We start from the raw sequence: 10,024 nt of genomic DNA on the forward strand, positions 1-10,024 counted from the left end.
AGATAGATAGATAGATAGATAGATAGATACTTTATTTATTTATTGGCGCTTCACATTTTTTAAAATACCGTCACCGTTTTTAAATACCGCGGTATACCGTAATACCGTCATACCGCCCAACCCTAATAATATATATATATATACAGTGTATCACAAAAGTGAGTACACCCCTTACATTTCTGCAAATATTTTATTATATCTTTTCATGGGACAACACTATAGAAATAAAACTTGGATATAACTTAGAGTAGTCAGTGTACAACTTGTATAGCAGTGTAGATTTACTGTCTTCTGAAAATAACTCAACACACAGCCATTAATGTCTAAATAGCTGGCAACATAAGTGAGTACACCCCACAGTGAACATGTCCAAATTGTGCCCAAAGTGTCAATATTTTGTGTGACCACCATTAATATCCAGCACTGCCTTAACCCTCCTGGGCATGGAATTCACCAGAGCTGCACAGGTTGCTACTGGAATCCTCTTCCACTCCTCCATGATGACATCACGGAGCTGGTGGATGTTAGACACCTTGAACTCCTCCACCTTCCACTTGAGGATGCGCCACAGGTGCTCAATTGGGTTTAGTCCATCACCTTTACCTTCAGCTTCCTCAGCAAGGCAGTTGTCATCTTGGAGGTTGTGTTTGGGGTCGTTATCCTGTTGGAAAACTGCCATGAGGCCCAGTTTTCGAAGGGAGGGGATCATGCTCTGTTTCAGAATGTCACAGTACATGTTGGAATTCATGTTTCCCTCAATGAACTGCAGCTCCCCAGTGCCAGCAACACTCATGCAGCCCAAGACCATGATGCTACCACCACCATGCTTGACTGTAGGCAAGATACAGTTGTCTTGGTACTTCTCACCAGGGCGCCGCCACACATGCTGGACACCATCTGAGCCAAACAAGTTTATCTTGGTCTCGTCAGACCACAGGGCATTCCAGTAATCCATGTTCTTGGACTGCTTGTCTTCAGCAAACTGTTTGCTGGCTTTCTTGTGCGTCAGCTTCCTTCTGGGATGACGACCATGCAGACCGAGTTAATGCAGTGTGCGGCGTATGGTCTGAGCACTGACAGGCTGACCTCCCACGTCTTCAACCTCTGCAGCAATGCTGGCAGCACTCATGTGTCTATTTTTTAAAGCCAACCTCTGGATATGACGCCGAACACGTGGACTCAACTTCTTTGGTCGACCCTGGCGAAGCCTGTTCCGAGTGGAACCTGTCCTGGAAAACCGCTGTATGACCTTGGCCACCATGCTGTAGCTCAGTTTCAGGGTGTTAGCAATCTTCTTATAGCCCAGGCCATCTTTGTGGAGAGCAACAATTCTATTTCTCACATCCTCAGAGAGTTCTTTGCCATGAGGTGCCATGTTGAATATCCAGTGGCCAGTATGAGAGAATTGTACCCAAAACACCAAATTTAACAGCCCTGCTCCCCATTTACACCTGGGACCTTGACACATGACACCAGGGAGGGACAACGACACATTTGGGCACAATTTGGACATGTTCACTGTGGGATGTACTCACTTATGTTGCCAGCTATTTAGACATTAATGGCTGTGTGTTGAGTTATTTTCAGAAGACAGTAAATCTACACTGCTATACAAGTTGTACACTGACTACTCTAAGTTATATCCAAGTTTCATGTCTATAGTGTTGTCCCATGAAAAGATATAATTAAATATTTGCAGAAATGTGAGGGGTGTACTCACTTTTGTGATACACTGTATATATATATCTGTATATCTTCATGTAAATTTGCTAAAATATTTGTATTATATTATTTATATTTTATTTATATTACTTTATTCACTTTTATTGTTTATTGTTTTATTGTCATCTTTTGCTTCTTTTGTAATTCTGTTATTCTCGTTGTAATGCTTTGGCAACATTTCCACAAAGTTGAATCAGTTCATCTGGACACAAGTTCGTTGTAGAGATACGTTTCGTCACTCAATCCGAATGACTTCTTCAGTCTGAAGAAGTCATTCGGATTAAGTGACGAAACGTATCTCTACAACAAACTTGTGTCCAGATGAACTGATTCAACTTTGTGGATTTGTGTACCTGGATTATTGAGCATGCATCAACAGACTTTGGCAACATTGTTTCTTACAGTCATGCCAATGAAGCTACTTTGAATCTTTGAGAATAGAGGCTGAGAGAGAGAGAGGAGCGCTGTTTCAGAAATGTGCAATGAAAGGGATGAATTATGTTTTGTTATTATATAATTGGTTCTGAACAAAACCCCCAGACTTAGTTTATTATAGTAATAAATGCCCTACTCATAAACCATGACACACTGCTCTCCCCCACATGAAAGTAAACAAACCGCTTTTATAAGTAAAAAGTATCTGTATTGGTATACTGGCCCTGTATTTACTTGCTATTGGATCGATACCAACTTTTGCAGTATCGCTTACCACTAGTGTTCACAGGAATCGAATCGTGTCGGTTTTTGTGCATCGGTTTGAGAAGGACGAGAGAAACGCTGGTAATAAGAGGGGGGCGCAAATAATTACATTATCGTTTGATAAAACGAACGTCATTATTTTTGCTCTATAACATATTCAGTTCTCATAAGTTCATGATAAATTATATATTTCGTCACCTTTTATTCGGGATTTTATTAGTGCAGCGAGAATATATGTGTATGTGTTAGAAATCCCTCTCCTGAGCAGATGGTTCAGCCTTATTCGCTGCTAAGTAGCCTATCAACCCCCAGCCTCAGACCCCTCAGTGTCGTCGAGGCCTTATTATTGTTATTTCTGAATTTCCCCTCATAATAATGCTATAATTCGCGTATACGCTTTGTGCTTAGATTAGACAATGTAATGAGACGGCAGGCGAATATTAGTCCTCTTTTTTCTTTGTTTGTTGAATAAATCTCGTCAGAATCTTGTGGTGATGTTTCTACTGCAGCTCTGTCGGCTGCTGTTGGAGCTGAGCCTGTGGCGGCCAGTCTCAGGCAGTCCTACCGACGACAACGCACTGCGGAGCGGCCATGGAGAGCAAGGAGAGCCGGGATACAACGAGCATCATAAAGACTCCTACAGCACTTTTGCTTCGGAATTTCTCGAGTCCAGGTATCTCTCAGATGAAGGTAAGACGCCAGCTTGAGGTGGAAAAGACATACTAAGAGTATATGTATTTTAGGAATGTATTAAGACGTTAGGGCTCATTTAATGTCTACAAGAGCTTGACTTACTAAGTAGTATACCAGGACAGTACTCAGTACACTGTAGCGCATAATACTAACGTACTACTTAGTACTCTAGAATGCGCGTTTGCTGTATTCATATCTATTATACACAGGAATTTGCCTCGTCCTAGATGGCCGTCAGCCAATCAGCACCTTGGTCAGCAACCTTCTTGACCCGCCCCCTTCATTCAAACACACCTTCTCTACCTGCTGGTTTTGAAGTGGACTTCAGGTGATACATTGATAGACAAACTAAGCAGAGACAATTTGAACAACGTTTAAAGTTTTTGTGAGAGCCCTGGAACAGTGGTTCTTAAACTTTTTGAAGCCAATGACTCCTTTCTGTACCGCGCAACCTACGAGCCACTAGTCTCGCTCGACTTGATCATCCACCCACGACTAGAGGAAGACGAGCATCAAGGCTCTTCTCTGTACTGGCACCCAAGTGGTGGAATGAACTTCCTCTGTCTGTCTGAACATCTGAGTCTCTTGCTGTCTTTAAAAACCCACCTTTTCACTAAGCACTTAAGCTTAAGTACTTACTTGCTAACACACTTTCATTTCTTTAAAAAAAAAAAAAAACTTTGGTTCTAACAAGGTTTTAGCAGATTTGTGTTCTTGGACTGTTGTTTACTTAAACTAGAGTAATGAAATGTTTGCTATGGAAGCACTTCTGTAAGTCGCTCTGGATAAGAGCGTCTGAAAAAAAAAATATTTTATGAAAACAATGATTTGGTAAAGGACATTAGGCAAAACTGCATGATTGTATAATTTCTTAATGCCTTTTGGTTATTCAGTTTCTTCCATATGGTCTGATAAGTCCAAATTAACCTTATTCTAAAGCGATGTGGACTTTTAGGTAGGAAGGGATGCACATGAAGGAATGCACGCATCATGCCCACTGTGCAAGCCTCTGAAGGCAGTCTGATTGATCTGGGGTTACTTTAGTCGGTCAGGTCCAGAATCAGCAACGTTATGTGGCAATGCCAAGATTAATTGTGAAGTGGTTTAGGGAGCGTGAGGATCTTTCACTCATGAATTGGCCACCTTAGAGAGTCCTGACCTTAACCCCACTGAGAGTCTAGTGCTGAAATGTGGTGGAGATAACTCTGTTAAGTGTTTAGACTTCCATTATTAATGCAAGATCTCAGCCAAAAATTAATACAACTCTGGAGTAAAATAAATCTGATGTGGCATAAGGTTATCAAAATAATGTCAAGGTGAATGCACGCTGTAATCAAGGCTAAAGCCTGTTCAACAAAATATAGGTGTGACAGCAGTGTAGGTTTATTAATATAGTTAATATTTTTGCTGTGGTATCAAATTTACATGGTAAAACATATAAAGTATGATGTTTCAGTTTATTTATAAACTTTGTCACCCAGGTTATCCTTTTCCAACTGCCCCTCCTGTTGACCCTTTTGCACGCATCAAAGTCAGTGATTGTGGAGTAACCAAGGGCTGTATCAGGTGAGTATAGTGTTTAGTAAACAACATAAGCTGACAAATTCCAGCCATACTTTACAGCTCAATAAACATGCATACATTTCTATACTTTAAGCTATGAAGCTAAACTGTAACTGTGTGTGTGTGTGTGTGTGTGTGTGTGTGTAGGTATGGAAAGCCGGGTTGTGATGCAGAGACATGCGACTATTTTCTGAGTTACAGGCGTATCGGTACAGATGTTGAATTCGAGATGAGCGCAGACACAGATGGCTGGGTTGCTGTTGGATTTTCTTCTGACAAGAAAATGGTAATTAGAAAAATGAAAATTATCTAGAGCAAAAAAGCTAAACTATCTAGATGGGGACCTATGGCTACCTATTATTTTAGCTTTTTGTTCACGGTCTGTCGCCCCTGTATCAGGGAGGTGATGATGTCATGGGCTGTGTCCACGATGACAACGGGCGGGTGAGGATCCATCATTTCTACAATGTGGGCCAGTGGGCCAAAGAGATAAAGCGAAACCCAGCACGAGATGAAGAGGGCCTCTTTGAGAACAACCGGGTTACATGTCGCTTCAAGCGCCCGCTTCATGTGCCCCGGGAGGAAACTCTGGTGGACCTACATCTCAGCTGGTACTACTTGTTTGCCTGGGGACCCGCTATACAAGGTATGTGTGTATATATGTGTATTATATGCAAGGCAGACAGCGTATGATTCACAAAATCTTCTTCATTCCTTGGTAATAATGTGGGACTCATTCAAATTTACAGCATTTACAGACGCTTTCACCCACAGCAGCCTCCAGTTGACTGTATATACAATTCATGCTTTGCTCAAGTGTTCAGCAGTGCCAAGCTGCCAGTTGCAGGGCTTGAACCAGCAACCTTCCGATTACCAGCCCAATACCTTAACTCCTGAGATACCACTGCCAGGTTTACAATCATGCCCTGATATTAAGTGACACCCTGTGAAGTGTGTATCTCTACCTTGTATCAAGTGTTTTCAGAACAGGCTCATGAAACCCTGACCAAGCAGTAAAAATGGATGGCTTGAAGAATTTGTGTTCAGTTTATGAAACATGACCTATTCAGATAGTTTTGATTACTGAAAAATTCCCATAATTCTGTTCACAACAATATAGCTACACAAACCATGTGTTGGTGACATCAACAAATGATCTGGCTATTGTAACGGGATAGGGCTGAAGGGAAGTGATCATAACTACAGAATGAAAACAAAACTAAAGAAAGGAAATAAAAACTAGTTAAAACCCATAAACAGAAAATACAAAAATAAACTTGAAACTCAATAAATAAATTAGGAACCAAAAATGGGTGGCTAGGGTGGCCATCAAAGAACCTCGGCACTGTTATTGGCAGGACTGGCGTCTACACAGACATGATTGGCTGCATCTGAGGGGGGACTGGCTAAAGTCTGTGATGGATTCTGCCCTCTCCAATATATTCCTGCCTTGTGCCCCACCACAACCCTGACCATGATGGAGTGGTTGTTGAAATTAAATGTAAAAAATAACAAACAGCCCAGAGTGGGACATTAGTTCTAGAGGTTTAGAGATAAGTGCCCTTTAACTGCGCTATTAAGTGAATGTCGACTCGCTAACCAAACGGATTGTGACTAAAGAAGCTTAGAAAGTTGCCACAGCAACCGTGTATTAGAAAACTACTCTTTGCGCCAAGCCCTCATCCCTCACCCACTGGCCAGTGTGGGCACATCAAGGCAACCGAAGGGCTGGCTGGCCTTTTGCTGACCTTTTACAATGCTAATCAAATAACATCGGACACAACTAGAATTCTTCATAATGATCCGTGATTACCAAACTACGTAGGTTTAAAATTGGGCTTCTTTATTCTTTCATGTGTCCATCTGCAACTGTATATACTCTGTATTTAATCCAACATCTGGATCTGTATTATTGGCCTAGCTGTCCTGATGTTACTAACATGTCTTTCATTTTGTCTCCAGGTTCTATCACAAGGCACGACATTGACAACCCACCAGTGTCTGATCGCATGATCAGCATTTACAGATATGAGGACATTTTCATGCCCGCTACTGCATACCAGACCTTTTCATCTCCTTTTTGCCTCCTGCTGATCGTGGCTCTCACCTTCTATCTGCTCATGGGCACCCCGTAACCACAACGCCTCACCGATTAGACCTATGGAGTCATCACAGGGACAAGCATGAGTTATTTATTACATGCAACAATAAAACAGCATCTGAAAATATAGTGAAATGACACGAATAGATCATCTACCATTAGTTTAAACTAAGGTACAGATTAGGAATATTATATTATATGAGCCACTATTAATTAATCAAGTGTATGTTAAGATTAGTAGATAACTTGCCTAATCTTACCTGGACTTAAGTAATGTCACTGTCTCCTATATGATCCATACAGCATTTATTATTATGTGGCTTGTCAAATGAAGTGCCACTGCATGTAACTACTTCCAAGTGCCAATACGTTCACTACAGCACAATTAGCACTGCACTCTAATGAGTAATTCACTTGCATTACCACCGGGGGGTGCTGCAGTAAAAACACCAAACAGCTGCATAGAGTATGACGATTAATCAGAAAGTGTCTGGTTAATCACAAATAGCACCACATTACATAACTGTGGATGCCTGTAATTTGTTGTCAACAACGTTGAGCCCATGTACACATTACTTTCTGCATCGCAAGATTAGTATTAGCAATTTGAACTAGCGGAGGCATGTCAACAAACCGGCTGTTGCAGAGCTAGTTCACCTATCCTGTTTAACATGGACTGACACAGGGTTAAAGCAGCTCCAGACGCTCAGAGTACTGGACTAGCAATCCAGAATATTACTGGTCCACCAATGTTGGGCCCCTGAGTAAGACCCTTACCCCTCAATTGCTCAAATTGTATTTGGTCACAGTTGTAAGTCGCTTTGGATAAGAGCGTCTGCTAAATGCTGTGAATGTCAATGTTTTAATGCCACCATTGGGTGTCTACTGTGTTTTTCTAATGACTTTCTAGTGCCATTTTAGTGCCATGTTTAGAGTTTGTTTTAATGTACATGTAAACAAATGTTTTTGCCTTTTTTATGTTTATTATTGCATTATCATCATCATCAAGTGGTACTCTACAGACTTACGGAACATAAACGTCTTGAAAATTCCATGCAAATTTCGACCCTTGCCCACAAAAATAAAGTTTTAAGCACAGAAATCACTTTACGTTGTTTTTTCTAAATTTAAGCATCACCAATCCCCTTACTAAACTGTTAACCCCTGCTTCATGTTTGACATTTAGGCTGGCCAAGAAGTACCGCAGACTAAAACACACTCCTCCCAAAATGTCTAAAGCCATCCGGTTCTTCTTTTTACCAGACAGTGGCAGATTTCTACACAAAGCCAATACATGGAGGAATACACATGGAGGAACATGGTAGAGTAGAGTATTCTTCCACCGCTCTTGTTGGCACCTTGACCAGACAGTAGGAGTCTGTTTTTGCTCCATCTGTGTGCTAGTTTAGACATGATGCATTCATAAATTTGATGTTCAAAATTAGATTTTCTTACTACGTCTAGTCTAAATTCCTTTTGTTCGTGCCAAGTGACAAAGTTGTTGTACCCACCACCTCCCCATCACCATTCCACTAAAGACTATTTTCTCTTTAATTTTCAGTCGTGACCTCCAGCCCAAGCTCTCAGGCACTTGGCTGGCACAGCAGTCTAACATGCTAATCTACCACTATGACTCGCTTACATGCTCAACACATACAATTGGCCATGTTTGAGGGAGGGAAGGCTAGATGAGGAATCATCTTCTTGTCAGTGCAACAGCGGCTGTCTGGTTGAGGTGCCATCATAAACTGAGACATTTTGCAAGTTGCAAGTTTGCAAGAACTGAAAAGGCTTTTGCCCAAACCTTTGCCACAAAGTTGGAAGCTGATTGTTTATTTTATACATGACATTTACGTATGTACCTGTAGCAATTGGTGTGACTAAAATGCTTTAACTAAACTGGAGGGTGTCCACATACTGGCCATACAGCTTAAAAGTGCAGAATCATCTGATTATAAGAGAAAAAACACCCAACGCGCAGCCACCCACCACAGAAACCCTATACATACAGACATGACTGACTAAGTCTATGCTAGTGGCTGAAGCCCTGCACCTAAATGGACCTGCCGCGGCCATGACCAAGATAGAAATAAACGTATATACATATACCCTACTCTCAAACTAGAGTAAGGTAATGTTTACTATGGAAGCACTTCTGTAAGTCGCTCTGCATAAGAGCTAGTGGTGGGTGGATCAATCCAAATATCGATATTATCGATACCAACGTTGGTATTGGTATCGAATCGATACTAGTGTGATGGGATCGATACTTTTGTTTTACTTTTTCTCCGCTACATTCAGCACGTTTCTCCTGTTTCATCAGAGAGTAAAAATCATGTTTGTACAGACAGTAACGGCTCCTCTCACATCTTACATGCACATCTCGCTCCTCCCCTCCTGCTCTGCTGTGTTTTGTTGTAGTACCGTCATGTTGTTATGTTATTAAAATCCTAACAGACATCATCAGTACATTGGTAGTTTTTGAATACTTTGCTTTGCAGATACAGAAATAGGGTCAATTTTATGGAAATAATAGTGTAAACTATACGTACGTAAAGTACAGACGCACCTTACGCACTTTGCGCAAATGAGCATGCGCAGTGAGGCTCTTATTCCGTGTGTTTGTGTTTTGGTGAATGAGAGCTCTTTTCTTTTGACTTTGTGCTTAAAAATGTAAACAGAATAGCATCGATTTTTTATTTTAAATTAACAATGACACGTGTATTCGGTCACTATTAAAAATGTACAAATGTATTCACCCAGCAAACACAACTACGTGGTATGTTAGTCACTTTGTGGTGATACGCCATGATGGTAACGTTGTGAGAACGTTAAGCACCAGAAACAAGAAATCTGAGCTTTAAACAACTGAATTTATCTACAACCCTACTGAGAGCAGCTACTTACAAAAATGTATTACAATAATAAACTTAAAGCTCATGAAAATTCATTCAGATTCAGCAATTTGATGATGCATCTACCTTAATTATTAAAAAGTATCGGTATCGGCGATACTGGCCCTGTATTTACTTGGTATCGGATCGATACCACATTTTGCAGTATCGCACACCACTAATAAGAGCGTCTGCTAAATGTTGAAAAGGTAAATGTATATCACGCATGCGCAATCCTGTCTGGTGCACTCAGAGCAGCGTTTTCACTGACAGCCTAGCAGCGTGACACTACATTTCCCAGCATGCCCGCACAAATACGTCACATTTCAGTCCCGTCGGCAACTCCTGTGTA

The 10,024-nt window shown here is 41.1% G+C and overlaps 1 protein-coding gene across 2 annotated transcripts; it reads left to right on the forward strand.

The window, feature by feature from the left end:
• Positions 1-2,898: 2,898 nt before the first annotated feature.
• On the forward strand, positions 2,899-6,913 carry LOC134301234 (DOMON domain-containing protein FRRS1L). Of its 2 annotated transcripts, none has more exons than XM_062985851.1 (5): positions 2,899-3,111; positions 4,596-4,680; positions 4,825-4,963; positions 5,077-5,323; positions 6,640-6,913. In XM_062985851.1, exons 1-5 carry the CDS (start codon positions 2,916-2,918, stop codon positions 6,810-6,812), a joined length of 840 nt encoding a protein of 279 aa, XP_062841921.1. In that variant the 5' UTR covers positions 2,899-2,915; the 3' UTR covers positions 6,813-6,913. The 2 variants fall into 2 exon arrangements, with proteins under 2 accessions (XP_062841921.1, XP_062841922.1); XM_062985852.1 differs by having other exon boundaries at positions 5,155-5,323.
• The last annotated feature ends 3,111 nt before the right edge of the window (positions 6,914-10,024 follow it).

This window comes from Trichomycterus rosablanca, chromosome 23, assembly GCF_030014385.1.
Source record: "Trichomycterus rosablanca isolate fTriRos1 chromosome 23, fTriRos1.hap1, whole genome shotgun sequence".
NCBI lineage: Eukaryota > Metazoa > Chordata > Actinopteri > Siluriformes > Trichomycteridae > Trichomycterus > Trichomycterus rosablanca.

What these genes read in the sequence shown, in the direction of transcription:
- LOC134301234 (XM_062985851.1), top strand. Translation starts at nt 2,916, where the DNA reads ATGTTTCTACTGCAGCTCTGTCGGCTGCTGTTGGAGCTGAGCCTGTGG. An exon ending in TTTCTTCTGACAAGAAAATG is followed by an intron (nt 4,964 to 5,076) that starts GTAATTAGAAAA and finishes CCCCTGTATCAG; the next exon opens with GGAGGTGATGATGTCATGGG. An exon ending in CTGGGGACCCGCTATACAAG is followed by an intron (nt 5,324 to 6,639) that starts GTATGTGTGTAT and finishes TTTTGTCTCCAG; the next exon opens with GTTCTATCACAAGGCACGAC.